The following is a 17,680-nucleotide window of genomic DNA, read 5'->3' as shown; positions in this document are numbered from 1 at the left end:
TCCCCCCCCCCCCCCGGTTAGAACTCATGATTGACTAATCTCATAAATTTTTAGAGAAATTTTGCTATTGTTGGACTATATCTCTGTTTTCTGGATTATACTTCTATTATCCTTAAATTTGTCTTAGTTATTTAAATATTTATATCAGCTCCTTGTTCTTCATGGTCCTCTTGAACTGTTACTTCAAGAAGAGGCTTTAGTATCTTGTATAAAACTATAGCCATTCAGACATTTGAGTGCTATTTTCGGACATAAGTGAAAAGTAGTTTAGCCTCTGACTTTCTTTTCTAATGATTTTCCTGATGAAAATCATTCTGATCATTCTACCAGTTCCCTATAAATTGATTGATTATTTGTAATAAAAACCCTAAATTAACACATTGTCTATGTAGAGACCAAGTGAATGCATATGTTGCCATTTATGCAAGATAAGTGTCACTCTAATGCACAAAACATTTCTTCCTTTCAGAAGAAAGTCTGTAAATCTAGATATTCATCCAGAAAAATGACCTTGTTCTCAGTCACATTACTAGTGACGTGTTCCACAGGAAGTCGGCTCTAAATGAAGAGAAGTAACCTCTATTTCCTCAAACACATTAGCCACATCATAACATTCATAATGTAGAAATCCATCTAATTGTTACAGTATGGCATAATTGACGGCCTCTGCTTGAAAAGATCCTGGACCTTAAGTAGGAATGCTTTACGCAAGGAAAAAGCTATAGTGCACAAGGGAACATAAACATAATCCGATATTAATCAGATATAGTAGAGCAGATAATTTCACTAAAATTGTTAGTCCTTTGCTCGTACAAACACTGCCTTTGCACAGAAAGAAAGAATAGAATTAAAAAAAAAATCAATGTTTCCTTCCTGCTATGCCTCATTCTATTGTCATAGTTGCCACTGAGCCTGGCTGGAGTTTAGGAATAGCCCACATGTACAGAATCAGGTTATAGTCGCACCATGTATGCATGTAATATATTTATCTTGGATATTGTTCAAGTAGGCTCTGTGCATCCGTGGGGCACAGTGCTGCCTGATATTGCTGCATAGTGGAGGACTATCCAGAGAGCCAGTTAGTTTTGGCAGGGATGTCATGTACCTTCAAAGAAAAAGAAAAAAAAAAAGAGGGGTGGGAGTGGACACAGCATGCCAGTTTGGACCTTGAATGAATCATTGGAAACATTTCAAATGTAACAGCACAATAATTTTTAGCATGAACATGTTGACTTTTTGTAGTAAACACACTTGGTAGGTAGAGAGATGTCTATTCTTTTATGGGGGTAGGAGATGAATCTACAGGTCACACTAAATGTTACAATTTGACATACTCTAAACAGAACTAGTAGTGACTAACAAAATCTTACTGTATTTAGGATTCTGGATTTCTTGAATCTCATCTGTGATTGAAAACAGCTGAACTTCAGGAGACAATCTGGAAACTCTTTTGTTAATAGTTGCCAATCTAAAGTGAATACCTTGGCATAAGGGCATCAGGAAATACAAATGGTCTTGATTTGTTTCTTATGCAAGGCTATATTAAAAATGTTGTCATTGCAGGAACCCTGTAAGAGAAGAATTTTTATAGATGTGGTATTTCTGATTTGAAAGACAAAAATATGTAGAAAGGATGCCAACATCCCCCAACAGAGAGAAGACGCAGCCATTGAAGAGGGTTTTTTTGTTTTGTTTTGTTTTTAATTTTACGTTCTGTAGAATACATAAGAGGCGCAAAAGAGCTGTTGGTGTGCTGTATTGGTACATTCTGGTTAAATCAGAGTCCTTCTTTCATGTCCCAAATCTTCCCAAATGATTCCTTTTCCTTATGCATGTTTGGAGCCAGAGCAGACTTGTAGTTTTGGACTTGGGTGCAGGGTCATTATTTCTGGAGCCCTGTCTATAAATCTGTCTCTTAAGAGGCTCTAGCTGAGGACTGTAGTAATGTGGTTGTTACAGATCTTCTGTTCTTCTTTGGACTTCATTTCTTTTTCCTCTGGAAGCAATATTCTCTCTAAGGGATCAAGAAGCTGTTTTGTCTTAGTCAGTGAACTTGGACATTTCCTGCCTTGCCTCCCACAACTGAAAATGATGCACTTTCTGAAACTCCCTGCAACTCAGTGTAGAGTATTCAATGTGCCTTTGCTGGGCTTTCCACAGCAGGTTGGTTAAAGGTGACCCATGGAGAAAAGCTAGATCCATTCTGCCCCGGCCAGGAAGAAGCTTACCCTGTTTGCAGTCAGTACGTGGCCTACCTTGAACCTACCTCTGGTGTTCAGAATAAGATCTCTGGCTTGGCTAGGCTCTCCCAGCAGTGTTTCAAACATTAGCAGCTCCTCTGTTGCCACTTCCTTAACCAGGACTGAAGAAAATAGGGGCACAGCCAGTTTCTACCTGGGACAACTGGGTTTCTTAGGCCCAAGGGAAATCCTTTTCCAGCTAACCAAAAGAGCTATCTGCCTCAAACATGGGGTGTTTGTTTGGTGTCGTAGTTATAAGCTGGGTATGCCTTGTTTCATGTGTTCAACTGAAGTTCCAGCAGGCTAGTCTGAGTGCTTCATAATCCATGGGCTACTGCCTGGTATTGTCCCCTTTTAGAGAAGTGTTTCATGTGTTCTCAAGGTGATGGGATTAAAGACTCCTCTTCTGCCTGTAAACAGACTTAATAGCCACATGAGCACACACGTTTCCCCTAGGATAGATAGCAGCAGCACAATTATGTGCTGCTGCTACTTGTCTTCAGGGAATGCCCGTGCATGTATGCTCTGGCGCAGAGCAAGTTGCACTGCATGGGATAGCACCTGGGCTGGCCCCTGCAGCCTTACCTGGGGTCCTGGGGCCTCGTGGGGCTCCAGCAGCTGTGATCCAGTATGGCCAGCAGCCAGAGTGCGGCTTCAGCCAGCCAGGCTCCAATTTCAGGCAGTGCATGCTGTCACCACGTGCACTGTTCTGCTTTTTTGAGCTGCAAGTTTGGCGGGGGGGCGGGGTTTGACACTGGGGGTAGCAGAAAAGCCCACCACACTGCAAATCAGCAGCACAGCACAAACTGCATGTGTGTACTCATCTAGACGTACACAATGAGCCTAAATCTGTTTCTTAAAATGGGTATTCTAAAAGAAAACTTTGTCAATGAACAAAACTTTGAGAGAGTTCTCAGCAATTTGCAGCCAGTAAATAAAGGAGGATTGGACAAAATGCAAAAGTTTGATCTTAAAGTTAAATTTTGGGTTTCACTCACTGTGGTCCCTCTGTAATGGCAGTGTTCTCAGATGCTATGTTATGACTTCTTGATTGGAAAAAAAAAAACAGTTTCTAGAGCTTGGTCTCTCTCATGCCCATTTACAGTCCAGTTACTATTGGTGCAGACACACACACACACACACACACACACACACACACACACACACTCTCTCTCTCTCTCTCTCTCTCTGCCTTGGATTTTTTATCTTCATTTTGCTTCATTCCCAGAGTAAGATGAGCTGCCCCACCAGAACCAGGGTATGAGGAGAGAGAGCACAAAGACTAGTTTCCCCCCCACATCTTTTTGTAGCTGTTATATGAAGGTGTTCCCCACCTGTATCAGGTGACTAGTTCTGTCAAGAATCCTTCAAATCAGGGGTGATGCATAGGGGGTGCACATGTACTCCCTGAGCGTGGTGGTGCACCCCCTACAAAAAGGCACTGCAGCGGTGCCTGTGGACAGTTGCTGCTCGTCACCCCCCTGGCAATGGCGCTAGTGGCATTTGCGGGAGCTCCACGCTTACCGCCGCCGTACTCCTGCCGCCACCAGCACAGCCGTGCCCCCACAGCCGCCGGGGGCACGCGTCATTCTTTCTTCAAATAGTGAACGTACAAATTTGTTTGCCAAAGCGGATGTGAACTGCTTAAGCTCCATTATTCTCTTTATCTCCACTTATCCCCATGCCTTAAGCATGTGGTGGTGATTTTTTTTTTTTATTTCCTTTGCTGGAAACTTAATTAAGCCAGTAATTGATGACTGCAGTTCCCATTGCATCTTCTTTGGTAGGCCTGCGTTGGGTATATGTATGAAAGTACATTGGGTTGTTTTGCATTTTTGGGACATCATAACCCCTTTTCTTTCCAAGTAGAAATGAGGGACACTAGGTTTAAAATGAATAGGAGGAGAACCAAGGAGACATTTGTGTTTCATGAAGATGATGACTTCAGAAATTTGACATTAGAAATCTGCTGAAGTCTAGTATTCACACTGCACCAAGGGTTATAACCTGTAATTTGGAATATGCTCCAAGTGTGTTCTTTGCAAAAGAAGCTTATTCCCTAGAAGACTTTTTTTTATTGTTTCCTGGAAACAGTAGTGAACATTTGGCATTTGATCATCTTGAAATGTAGGTTTCAATAATAGAGATTAAGATCATAACCCAAATTTAGTTGTTAGGTTTCACTTTGGTTTCAGAGCAGTTTCCCACATTATATGGTTCTACCTATTTGCATATCACCCTTGCTCGTCCTTTATGAGCAAAGGTTTGCAAGAGGAAATTATTTCTTCTTGTTCCTTCTTTCATTGTTAATGCTATCTTTAGTGCTCATGACAATCACATGCATTTGGAAGGTGAGAGTGTTGGCAAGGTTGTGGTGTAAAGTTGTGTCATGCAGGGTTTTATTATGGATGGGGGGTCTCTTTGTGTATTGCTCAAACATCTTGTTTGTACCTTAGCCAGGAAGTAGCCTTGCAAGGTTTCCATCCTTAGTGGTTTCCGTAAAAGAAATGCCAGTGTCCTCACAGAGATATCAGAGAGGTTTTCAAATTCTGTCACCGTAGGTTTATTTTATCCCTGTCTATATTGTGCTGCAGAAGCCATCCAGATGAATTTCAGACCCAAAGCTCAGCGGTAGCATTCCAAAGTGTGTTGTGGGATGATAGCCATTGTTTTGACCACTAAAAATTGTGAGGTTTTTTTTCACCTCAGTTTCTAAAATTGGAGAAATTGATATGGAAAGTTGTGCAATTAAGGGACAGTTAAGTGTTTGGGGTATGGTCTCAAATAACGGCCTGGTTTTTGTTGCCATGGTAGCATTTCCTTTTACTCAGTTGCTGAGGAGCTGTTAGTAATGCAAGACAAGGCTGTACTCTTGCTGATTTGGAAAAGTATGTTTGTTCTAGTGTCTTTAGAGGAAAAACACCTCCTTTTTCTGCCTTTATTAACACTCCTTTGACAACTTGTGTGTGTTAGTGCATTCGTGGTGATATAATCTAATTAGCTGGAGGGAAAGTAGCTATTTTGAGTTCTCTTATAAACCCAGAATTGCATTGTAGAAGAGGAACTACTTATACAACGGAAACAGGATGTATGTATGTCAAATCTCTGCTTGGTTAAAATTATAGATCAGTTTTTTGTTTGGGCTTATTGCAGTGTTGTTACATAAAGCTGTTTGTCGGGGTTTAAAACTGAGCTGAGGGATTCCTGAGTTGAAATATGTTTGACTTAGTTTGTCACAGTTGTGTCTTTCAGATTTGCCGTTTGATTGTCTTGTTGAATCCGTCTTGTGGCTGCTGATCCTGTGAGGTGGATGGTAGGGAGCTGCGGCCTACAAAAAATGGGGAAGGTATTGTAGCAGGTCATTGGTTATAGGGTACCTGCATAATCCCCAATGTACCCATAATAGCACTTGGGCCCTTCAAAACTGAAAGGTATAATTGCAAGTCACGTTCCAACAAAAGTCTTGCCCCTTATAAAGAAGTACAGACAGAGACCAAAGGTAAGGAAAAGGCAGGCAAGGGGCAGAAAGTGTGGGCCATTCCGGAGAGTGATCATGAAAACCATAGAAATGGTATAGAGAGCAGGTCATACGAGGAGAGGCTGAAAGACTTGCAACTATTCAGGTTGGAGAAGAGAAGATCAGAGCAGACTTGGTGGCAGCCTGTAAGTATATTAGGGGCCTACATCAGGGGCTGGGGGAACATCCGTTCACCAAGGCATCCCAGGGGAGGACAAGAAACAATGGGCACAAACTCATTGAAGATCGTTTCAGATTGGACATAAGGAAAAACTTCTTTGCAAGTCGAGCGTCAAGAGTTTGGAACACATACCCCCAGAGGTGGTACAGTCACCCACCCTGGCAATCTTCAAAAAGCGTCTTGACACCCACCTTGCTGAGGTCATCTGATCCCAGCAGTCTTTCCTGCCCAAGAGCAGGGGCCTGGACCCGATGATCTGTAAGGTCCCTTCTAGCCCCTAACATGCATGAAGCTACGATACCTGTTTTCTCTAGTACGCCTTCTGTCTGTACAGGCTCATTCCCTATAGGCTGTTCTTTAGTGCATCTTTCCTAGGTTTGCCATTAAAAAAAAGTGAGAGAGTCTTGGTTGTCTGATGTCCCAACATCTGAAGGATTCTAGAGCCGCTTCTTGTGTGTTTAGGAAGGCGGAAGCAGGCATTGTTATTAGGGATGATTTCATCACTAGGAGTGAGGAAACTAGCTTGCGACCACTTCGCCCTTTTTACTTGAGCTGCAGTTTTGCTCCCCTTGCTATCTGAATGCAGAGCAGAGAGTGGCTCAGGAAATGTCTATATAGTGCAGTGCAGAGATGCCCTAAGCTAGCTGGTTCTGAGTACAGTAGGTCCCAGACTGGAAACATGTGGTTATGCTAGTTAAAGAGTTGCACACAGTCCAACAAGCTCTGCCTCTGCACAGATACAGTGAAGTTGCTGCCAGTTGAAGAGCAAGCGTGTGTGTGACTAGTGTGGTACAGCTCTGCTTTCTCCATTATGGACATATCTTTAAAACTAGGGGGATCAGTGAGAGTGAGGTGCCTGTCCTTTGGGGAGGGAATGCTAGAAAGCACACCCTTGCTTTGTTCACACTGGCAGTTTTGGAGATCTGTCCTGGCTGCAATTTTATTCATTCCATGTCAATCCTAACAGTATCTGGTGTTAGAAAGCTGCATATCACTTGTAATGTAGTGAAACCCACAATAAGCACACTTCTTCTGTGGATTTCAGAGCGGGACTAAGGAACTTGCTCAAGACCACACAGGATGCCAATGGCAGAGCAAAGAATTTGACCCTGGGCTTCCCAGGTGCCTGACTAGACTATTTACTATTGAACCATCCTTCCTCCCCCTTGTGGCACTAGCATTTGTGCTGCTCCACTAGTGTCAGCAGTAAAGTGCAGCCCAGGCACAGGCATCCCTGTATCGTTTTGATCCAGTCTTGCCCTAGCACTGCCACTATTGCTAGTACCAGTGGGAGGACTTCAGAAAGCCCTCAGTACAAACAGATCCAGTGGCTGTGAAAAAAATGGAGAATGTTGTCTATGGGAGGGGCTGGGAACAAGGATGTACAGCCAATTTAATGGGGCTGAGAAATGGGAACACTAGTGTGGGAAGGGAAGGGAGCAGCGTGGGTACCAATGAGAGAAGCCTCACTTCCACCTCTCCAGGGCAAGGAGGTTGATGTGGCATCCTTTCTCTAAAGACACCAGGATGGCGGAAGTGAAGAGGGTAACTTCAGGAAGCGGTAGCTTGCTGGAAGAGGGGCTTTGTGCAAGGATAAAAGACTGTAGGTGAAGAGAAGGGCTTTTATTAATTCAGATAAGATCAACATCCAAACTTCTGGGTGTTTGTTTAAAATTTCTGCAGCTCCGAATTAAAACAATGATATTGTGAAACAAGTTAAATTAAAACAGGAGGAAGCCTTCTGAAGACTAGGAATCCCAGTTTATTTCATGTTTACAGCTCTTAACAACTGACTTCCTTTTTCTTCTGAACGCTGTTGGCTAAACGTTCAGGACGCTAATATGCTCCAGTTGCTTTTGAGGTCTCTCAGTTAACTCTAACCTCTTTAACCTGTGCTCTTTTGGCTTCTACCTCCTCCATGGTTTGTACAGTTTGGGGTCTCTGGATAGCCTACTCAGAGTGGCAGTGGGGACAGTAGTCACTGGAGTGTTTTTGTTTGTGTTTTAAATACTTCGTGACCTCTGCTAGACTGTTCTTACAGCAGAGACCCAGTCTGCATTATTGAGTGGGTCTCCTTCACGTGCCTCATTCTTCACACAAGAGGTAACTAAGCAGTAATGTCTTGCTTTTGGTAGGGTTTACTTTTGATGAAGCACAGGTCAGATAATGGTAAGATTCATCTGTGAATTTGTAGCTGGAGAGAAGAGACTTCTTGATGAAAGGTGTGATACTGAGAAATAACAGTGAGTTGGTGAATTGTTTTCAGTTAGAACGTGGTGCCATGTGTTGTGGTTTTGCCCCGTTTGCTACCAGTGTGCCCATAGAAGTCAATATTACACGGAGATTTGTTAACTGGCCTTGGAGACTTGTCATAAAATAATGCAAACATTTGTAATTTTGAAAGTTTCCATTTAGTTTGCTTTATGCTGCTGGGTAAAGTTACACCAAGTCAAGTTACAGACATTGCAATACACTTCAAAATATTGCTCTGTTGCTCTTTCTTTTTTATCAAACTTATTGACCCCAGAACTTAAAATGAATCAACAATACCATTCATTCCATCCAGGAAGAGCACATACCAACTGCTGAAACTTCCTTAGCCTGACGAAGGGTTTTTGAACCCAAAAGCTTGCTTAATAACTATTCTCCAACTATTTGGATTGGTCTAATAAAAGATATCAAATTCACCCAAGGAACCTTGTCAACAATACAAGGCTTTTTGTTTTGGTATGTGTGAAATTAAACCCTGTAACTGCATTTCAGATAGCATATTGGTAGCAGCAGTGAAGGTAGTAAGTCACCCCCCTCACCCACCCACTAATACCATGATGGAGTGTGACCTTCAAATCCTAATTAAGGTTAAGGCTATTTAGGATATTTCTTAACTAAATTAGTTCAAAGTGTTCTGGCTGCCATGGCTTCACTGCTTCTGATACTTAAGCCTAGTCCTCTAACTCTAGCTTGTGCCCTGTACTTCACTGTATTATACTGCACTGTACTTCAGCCTACTGTTGAGATGTACCCATACTATATTGTACTTAATTTTGTCTTTCATAGTTACTCAGCCACATGTTAATGCAATTAATGATGCACTAAAACAAGGAGTAAGCCACAAAGTTATTTCACAGAATATGTAATAACTTTATGGCTGGTTCCCATCATGTCTTAAATTGCCAGTCCTGTTCAGCTGCCACTTTCAGTTTCTGGGAGCAGCAGCTAATTGCCCTGGGGTTCTCAGCCTCTAGGGTGCCTGATTCCGCTGTGCCCCAGAGGCTGGGAGCACAGATCATCTTGATTGGGGTTCCCAGTCTCTGAGGCCCATCAGAGTCCTTGACCAGTCAGAGTCCTGGTGTGCTCCGAAGGCTGAGAGCAGGGGATCAGCTGACTGGCTTCCTACTCGCCAGTGCAGGAGGAGCCTGGGATCGTGATCTCGGGCTTCCCCTTTACCGGCAATACGGCACAATTGGGATCGGATTCCCACTCCCACAATCTTGTCTCCTGCCATGCGCATGCATTGGATCCCATCGTGTCTCTAATTTAATGTCTGCCAGGGGCCTTGCGTTGTTTTTGCTAAGTGTTAGCTCTGAGTGCAGTATTTATTCATTGATGAGTCTTTGTGGCTTCACTTGCATTGCAGTAAAGTAACTCATCTGCACCATTTTTTAAAATAATTAGTATATGAAAAGTACATCCTGTTCCAGAATAGGAGTATGGTATAGAACAATTGTTGATAATGATCCTTCCGTGAGCTCTGTTCAGAAAGGAACGAGAACTATTCAGAAAGATAGCCAGAGTGAGCCAGGTCCTTGGAGGAACAGGCTGAAAAGGAATGAACCAGAAGGCTAAGTGTAAGACATTTGTAGAGAGATGAAATCCCAGAAGAAAACTGGGAAAGAGATCAGGTTCACTGGCCACACAATGATTGCACAAAACCAGGCCAATATGGGACAATATATGCTCTACCCTTCACTGACTGAATCTCTTCTGGGAGATGATTTAATAGTGAATAGTTAGTGATCTATTTAGTTACACTTACTTAAAATAAACAACATATACCAACATCACTTTCAAAATCAGCTCAGTTTCAGAATAAATAAAACTACAAGGAAAAGGAATTCTGCAGAAAGAGAGCACTTATCTTGTAATAAGACTCTGAAGTAACTCAAGAGTAACACGCATCTGTTTCTGAATTTTGAATCTTCTGAATTCTTAGTGGATGCTTTTAATAATTGCTTTATAACACAATATTTAATCTCATGGATAATTCCTGGTGATTTTTTTGCTGCTTTTCTGGATTCTGCAGCAGTGCTTTCTTAAGCCTTGGCAAAATTGAATATTACTTGAATATTAAATTCTTAAATGTTGTAAAAGTGAGGTCTCAGCTTGTGTAAATTCTTACGGTCCCAGTGAAGTTAACAAGTCTAAAACAATTTACGCCAGCTAAGTTTCTCTCTCTGCTGAAGTTTTGACCTTATTCTGAAACTTTCTGCGAATATTGAGAAGATTATTTTAGTATTCTTTAGAGGCTTATCTAGTGCAAGTATTTCACACCCCATACATGAACATGGCTCTCTAATATTCTGTGACTTTTCTATTCTCCACTTTACAGATTACTTGAGAAATGTTTATATATCATCTTTTTGTTGTTGTTCTCTCCTTCTGCCGTATGCATTTGTGGCCTTTGTAAGATGCTGCCAGATTTCTCAGCTGGAAAACTTGGCTGTGCTACCCATATAGCTGTGAGCTGATGTACTGCTGTGAGCTGATGTACTGGGTCAGTGGCCATAATGTTGCTTTAATGCTTCCTATCTGATTTCTCTCCTGTATTACAAGCAGCAACTGGCCTGAAAATGAGTTTTCCCCTGGTAGCAGTGAGTAGGCACAGAAGCCTTTGGGAGGAGCAGGGCATACTTTATCCTGCTTAGCTTTCTATGCGTCAGTTTTTAATAATTTGGAATGAGCAGTAAAATGGTGATGCTAGCATTAGATCTGCATGTGCTGCCAAGCAGCACTGTAGTTAATCTGCTTATCACCTGGATATAACATATGATAATTTTACAGAGTAATATATGGCTGAAGTGCCAGGAAGTCACTGGCGTAATAGAAAAACACTCTAATAGGGAAAAGTTAAGTATTGGAGCCAGTTTATCTCAGGTGAATTAATGCTTAAATGCGTAAGGCACAGTTTGAATATTTTATCCAGTTTTTAATTGGCCACGGTCTATTCTACACCATGAAGCTTTTCCATCATGCTTGCCTTATCTGTGGGTATATATGTATGTCTGCGATGTTCCTGGTATGGATGGGGCTACACCACACAGACTGGTAGAAAACTGTTAGGGCTTGTGGTGTTTGAGGAGGTGGTATAGTTAACACAGAAGAATTTTTTTTTTCTGACAGTATATGGTGTGTCCCCAATATGAGTTTCTGTTTTAGCAGCGAAGAGTCCATAATGTAGACAAGCCCTGGTTTGGTCTAGTTTTATCTGCTAAAGTGTAAATTGTCTTTGCATTGGTGTTAAGTGAAGGGATTCAGTGGAGTTAAGATAACTCAGAACAACTATCCACCTTCCTCCCAGTTGATTTCAGTCACCTTGTTTAAATCAGGAAGAAAACTGACCAGCAGCTTACATTTCTGACTGACTATAATATGCTGCCAGTCCACCCAAAATCTCGAGATGGTGAATGTTTAGAGACAAAAAGTCATTTGAATATTGCTCAAGCTGGAGAACAGAAAAATCAGTGAAGAAGACACTCTTGAAATAAAAAGGGCTTGGACATCAACTCTGAAGTATTTGTATTTCCTCTTTCTGGAATTCTGAATCTCTTGTAAAACCCTTGGGTTGTAACAGCAACTCCAGAAGCTGCCGAGCCATACTAATTTAACCCTCACTGCTTTCATTTTTAAGTGCTTGTCTACACACGGGTGGGAATAAAGTAATTCAAAATCTCTATACCATGTACACATTTGAGAACTCTATTGTTTTTAATGATTTCTAAACTGATATAGCTGTACACAAACTGTAGATCAGCCCTTGAATCTATGTATGTTTCTTAGATGCTGAACTCCCATCTAGTTTCAGGCCAAAAGTGGTTTTGTTTTAAGGGTTAGGACAACATTTGAAAAGGTTTAGTTATGAAGTTGTTAATTCACTTTTATTTATCTATTTATTTAAAAATTAGGCTTCCTTATGTAATTACTCAAAATGATTGTTTTTTGGCTGGGTGTTTAGTCCTCAGTAATGACATATGCCTTTGGTAGTGTGTGAAAAGTTTTTGGCTAAAATGAGAAATGTTTTACAAACATTTTTAAATTCTAGCCCTTTTTTAGATGCTCATCTTTGCCAACAGGTCTTCCAATAGCTGTACCCCTCTCTACAAAAAGGAAAAAGGATGTGAATGAGAATCGACATGAAACTGATGGGGGGGGGGGAAACTTTTTTAGGAAGGCCTCCAAACCAGTTCTAGCCAGTAGAGACTCCAGTTCTTATTACTTTTAAGCAGCAATAAGATTTCCTTCTCCTTGTGCATCAGGGCAAAAGAAGGAGCAACTGACTAAATTCATAAGAACTTTACTTCAGGGCTTTGAGTTCAAGCAGTTGAATTGTATTCAGAAAACAAAGCATCTAGACCCCTAGACATTGCCATGATCTGCCACCTGTCATAACCAAGATGGTTTCTGGCCTCATATCCACATGTGCTTTCTCCCTTCACCACCTGCTTTCCTTTCCTATTATATCTAGCTCCAGCCAAGATCAGAACAGGGTGCTCTGGACTGTTTGACCATAAGCCTTAGGCTGATCCTACATCCCTTCACAGCTCCTTAATCAGCCTATGACCTACCTACCAGCGTCTCCGAAGTCCAGGAGAGAGAGGGCGCCATCCTCCTGTTGGGACCCTATTTGTAGAAATGGGGAAATAATTGTCCCTCAAAAATGGCTGGACAGATTTTCCTCAGGCTTACAAACATATATTTAGCAGAGGCTCAAATGAGAGCATACAGGTTCCAGCAGATAAATTCAAGTGCATGAAAATGAGGCTTTAAAATGGAAGTGCCATTTCAGTTCAGAGAGTTAAAGCTGTGATGCATAAGAGAGGGCATTATGTAATAATACATTAGCAAGCACTATAATGGTCACTCCCTCTATAGTTTTGTTAATTTCTCACAAATCTTCTAATTTCCACTATTCTGCTTTTTCGCAGGTGAATGGAAAAGGTTCATTATGGTGTGTTGATCCAGAATATAAACCCAATCTTATACAAGCATTGAAAAAACAACCTTTTCCTTCAGCACTTGCATTTTATACCCCACCAGCATCACCACCAAGGTAGGTCAGTTTTCTTTTACAGGTACAGAGCTGAGTTATGCTAATATTTCCAATGGCTGAAATTTGGAAGAAAAGTTTGGAAACCTGTAACAAAAGAAATGACTATTTAGAAAAAAAACGGGGGGTGGGGATTTGCCCAAGTTCTTTCTTTTCTTAGTAGAGGAAGGACTAGAATGGAGGCAAAAGGTTGAGAGAGAGAGAGAGAGAGAGAGAGAGAGAGAGCATACTATGTGGAAGAGGTGAGTGGGCGAAAGAGTGATCACCAGTCTCATCCACACACTGCTGCAGAGAGGGAGTTGAATAGGCTATGTGAGAACATAGATTTTCAAGTAAGGGGTTTTAATTTTTCTTTTTTCTTCTGTTTCAATTTGTAATGGGCAAGGTCTGGAAAAAGTAAAGGAAATCATTAGCAAAAAGGCTGGGCTCAAAGTCTTGAATGTGGAAGAGGCTTAGAATTTCTTTAAGTCAGACAATACCACAGGTGAGGGGGAATTATTTGGAGGGAAATGCTCCGGACCTAAATGGGTGAATAATCACATCAAGAAGAGTATCAAGAATAAGCAGGGAGCCTATAAGGAAAGCAGGAGGGGGAAGGGACTGATTTATCAAAGAGAGCTACGTCTTTCTTTGATAATCAAAGTTGAACAAGGTTGGACCTTGCAAAGAAAATTAAAAGAATTAGCAAAAGCGTCTTTATCTTTATAAACAAAGAAGAGGAAAGAAGTGCAGCCATTATGCTGAGAATGGGAATGAAATAAAAAGTATTCCACCTATAGCCTGAAACCCAAACCAGTACTTTGTAATCATTTTTAGTAAGGATAACATTGAACCTGGGAACAAAGACAGTATGGTTTGGAGGGGACTGAGAATATGGAAAAGGAAATTTCCACATCTCAGGTGGAAGCAAAACTGTGCTCTCAATTTTTTCATATTGGGCAGACCAAAAAATACCATCCAAAAATTATCAAAGAACTGGAAAATGAAATCTTAAATTTGGCAGCAAGGATTTTTAATGGCTATCAAGTCAGATGGAATAATGTATGTACAAACCTATATGTACCTATATGCAAGAAAAGAAGGTGGTAGAAGTAGTTTTAAGGCAACTGCATGCCTGGTTAATCTGACTTCAGTAGTGTACAAGATTTTGGAACAGATTTAGAATGAAAGATATTAAAGATGTAGAAGTAAATGTAAAATTTGATAAAATGCAACATGAGTTTAGAAAAGATAGATTGTTTCAAAGTGACTTGATATCTTTCTTGGATAAGATAACAAATTAGCTAGGCAAGGAAGATGTGGTCAGTTTTCTCTGTTTAGATTTCTGAGGAGCACTTGATATGGTGCCACATGCAAAGATACTAGTGAGGATCATGATTAATACGAGAATTGTAGGATGGATGAGGAGCTGGCTAAGGGAGAGATGACCAAAATGAGTACTGTGGGGCTGAATAGAGGTTATTAGTAGAATTCCACAATTTTTGAGATTTGATCTTATTTAATAGTGTCATTTTTGGCCTTGCCAGGAGAAAGGGTGGGCTGATGAAAATTCCAGATAATGCTGAGTTGAGAGGTATAGCAGGCATGGTAGAGGATGAGAGTGTCCTAAAGGGAGTATTGGACAACCTTGAGGACCGGACTAACAAATTCACACACAACAAGGTTGTACACCTGGAAATTATAGCAGAATTCTTATTAAACTTGGGGGCTCAGCTTTTACAAGCTGGGATGGAGGAGAAAGTAGTCTTTAATCAATTCATACACCTAACAATGAGCTATCAATGTGGTACAGACTTTAAGAAGGCATCTGTGATTCTGCAATCACAGTTGGTGAATTTTTTTCAAGTCTAAGTGTTATGTTCTTAAGTAAAGTAAGTATTATGTCATAGTAAAAGGTTCTGCTAGGATTTTGGTTACAGTTCCTTTCACCCATGTTCAAGAAAGACAAATTCAGATGCAAGTCAGGGGTACAGAAGGGGCTCTGCAGTGTTAAGGGAATTGAGAAACCTACCTTGTGAAATGAGACTACAAGATCTTGACTTGTTCAGCTTGGCAAAAAAATGGTTGAGAATGGTTAGGCCTGCTCTGTTGAAGGACAGTGTAAGTGTAATAACAGTAGGTAAACACAATATTAAGAATATTACACTGGATGTTTGAAAGAGCTATCAGAGGAATGAGATTTGGAAGAGGTTTCCAGTAGTAGTGGGGGAGGGACAAAAAACTGAAGTGATTTCAAGATGGAACATGGTAAGTTTGTGTTGTGGTTGCTTATACTAGAAGAGGGCTGGAAGAGATCTCCTGGGTCATTGAAGCCAGTCCTGTTCCTTATGTATTTCTCCATGCTTGAGAAGTGTTTGTATGTTCTGGCTCTTTAATTTTTTTACGTTTTTATTTTTCAAATTTCCAAAGCATTTTGTTTTGAAAAACCTATCATCTGAATTTAGAATGGTTATGTAACTATTGAAAAAAGAGAAAATAATTGGCTTTACTACTACTTTCTGATAAAAATGTTATTAGTCTGATAAAAACGTTATTAGGACTTCTGCAAATCCCTGTCTAGTATTTTACTTTCAAACAAGATTGCCACAGTGACCCTTAGATTTGCACCCCTTATGCAAGACTGAAATACATGGCAGAGAATAAAAAGATTTGCACAGCTTGGTCCCTTTATAATTGGGTTTTGTATCCCATTATTTTCAAAAGTGGTCTCTAACTTTCTAGTTATGCTAAGCTGTGTGAGATCTTTGATTTGAAAGGACTAGGCATAAGGTTGTGAAGCTATTGTATTGCACTTGATATGCGTACTTGGCACTTCGGGGTATTCCAAACTTGCTAAATGTTATCGATTTTAATATCTTCTCCAAAACATCTAATTTCTAAGTACTCTTTATGTAACTTATAACTGCATTTATTTAGAAACCAATTGTTTTGGGGATAAAATCATTAATAACATCAGAGCACAAAATGAATATATGATTAAATAGTCAAAGTGAAAATACAGCATCATAATATGGTTAATAGCCCTTTCAGGCTTTGTTGTGGAAACGATGGTTATTGAAATTAATAATGTTGTATTTTAGAAAGTAATGTGTTTTACTAGAGCTAGTATTTTTTGCAAAGGGGATATGTAGATAACACACAAGTGTAATCTTTGCAGAGCCCAATCCTAGATTTTTAGACCTCTTGGCTAGGCACAGACACTCAGAAAGCCCAAGGCTGAATTGATTCAATCTTTGCAAGTTTCTGTAAACTGCTTAGATTGAACTGATAAGAAAAGAGACTTCATGTTCACTTTTCAAAAGTGAAAGAGAGCCAGATCCCTGCAGTGGCCCATACCAGGAAGCACTAGAACTCACCCCCCAGCCTGGCAGTCAGTGGGGAAATGAGTGATTTCCCCAGTCAAACCTCATCCTTAGCTTCCAGTCAGCAAAGGAGGGGATGTGGGGGGAATGCTTCCCCACCAGACCTCCAACCAGGGTCTCCCTAGCACTGGGGAGGGGGGAGGAGGGAAGCCCCCAGGGGGTGTTTCTCCCTCTGTCCCTGTGCCCAAAGCTGGTCCCCCTAGCCATGCCCCCTCCTCAGTTTGGGCGGGCTGAGGGATGGACCTGGGGGGAAATCTGTCCCTCCCTGCCAGGCCCCAGCCAGGGTCTCCCCAACACAGGAGGAAGGGGGGAAGCACTCGGTAGGGCACCTCTGCCCCTCTCTTCTCAGTCTGGGCTGGTTCGGAGGGGTGTGGGGGAAACTCTCCCCTCAACCTGGCACTGGACCCCCAGCTGGTGTCTCCCTGGGACAGGGTGGGAGGGGGGAACCCTCAGTGGGGCAGTTCTCCCCACTACCCAGAGCCAGGAGCTGAGCTGATCACCTGGCCATTCCTCCTCCTTGGCCAGCTGAGGGAGTGGGGCAGGGGGGAATGGCCCCCGCCCAGCTCTGGACCCCGAGCTGGGCTGTGCCAAGTGCAGGGGTGGGAAGCCCCCAGTGGGGACCGTTTCCCCTGCAACTCCCTCCTCAGCTGGCCTGCCAGCCAAGCAGGGTGCATGGCCAGGTGATCAGCCTCCTTCCCAGCTGCAGAGAAACCTGCAATGGGGACTTTACTCCTGAGCCAGGAGCTGGCTGAATCACCTGACCACCAAATCACCAGGCCAGCTAAGGAGGGAATGCAGGGGGAAAACAGCCCCAACTGAGGGCTTCCCACCCCCTGGACCCTGAGCTGGGCTGTGCCTGGCACAAAGCCAGGCTGGGGGGAGGGGCGTTTTCCCCACTCCCTCCTCAGCTGACTTGCCGGCTGAGCAGGGGGCATGGCTGGGTGATTGGTCTGGCTCCCAGCTGTGGGGAAGCCTACAGTGGGGGCTTTACTCCCCTGCCTGAGCTGGGAGCTGGCCCAATCACATGGCCACACTGATTGCTTGGTTGGCAGGCCG

The 17,680-nt window shown here is 42.1% G+C and overlaps 1 protein-coding gene across 2 annotated transcripts in view; it reads left to right on the top strand.

Annotated features, from left to right (window-relative positions):
• The window catches only part of FOXN2 (forkhead box N2), a 64,015-nt gene that overhangs the window by 30,847 nt on the left and 15,488 nt on the right, over positions 1-17,680 (top strand). For both annotated transcript variants that reach the window (XM_025202834.1, XM_006014723.3), the window contains exon 3: positions 13,141-13,265. In XM_025202834.1, coding sequence (XP_025058619.1) covers positions 13,141-13,265 — 125 coding nt within the window. The remainder of the gene's footprint in view (positions 1-13,140; positions 13,266-17,680) is intronic.

This window comes from Alligator sinensis, unplaced genomic scaffold (genome assembly GCF_000455745.1).
Source record: "Alligator sinensis unplaced genomic scaffold, ASM45574v1 scaffold131_1, whole genome shotgun sequence".
Taxonomy (NCBI): domain Eukaryota; kingdom Metazoa; phylum Chordata; order Crocodylia; family Alligatoridae; genus Alligator; species Alligator sinensis.
The sequence above is the reverse complement of the archived record's forward strand: the minus strand, read 5'-3'. Positions and strand labels throughout refer to the sequence as shown.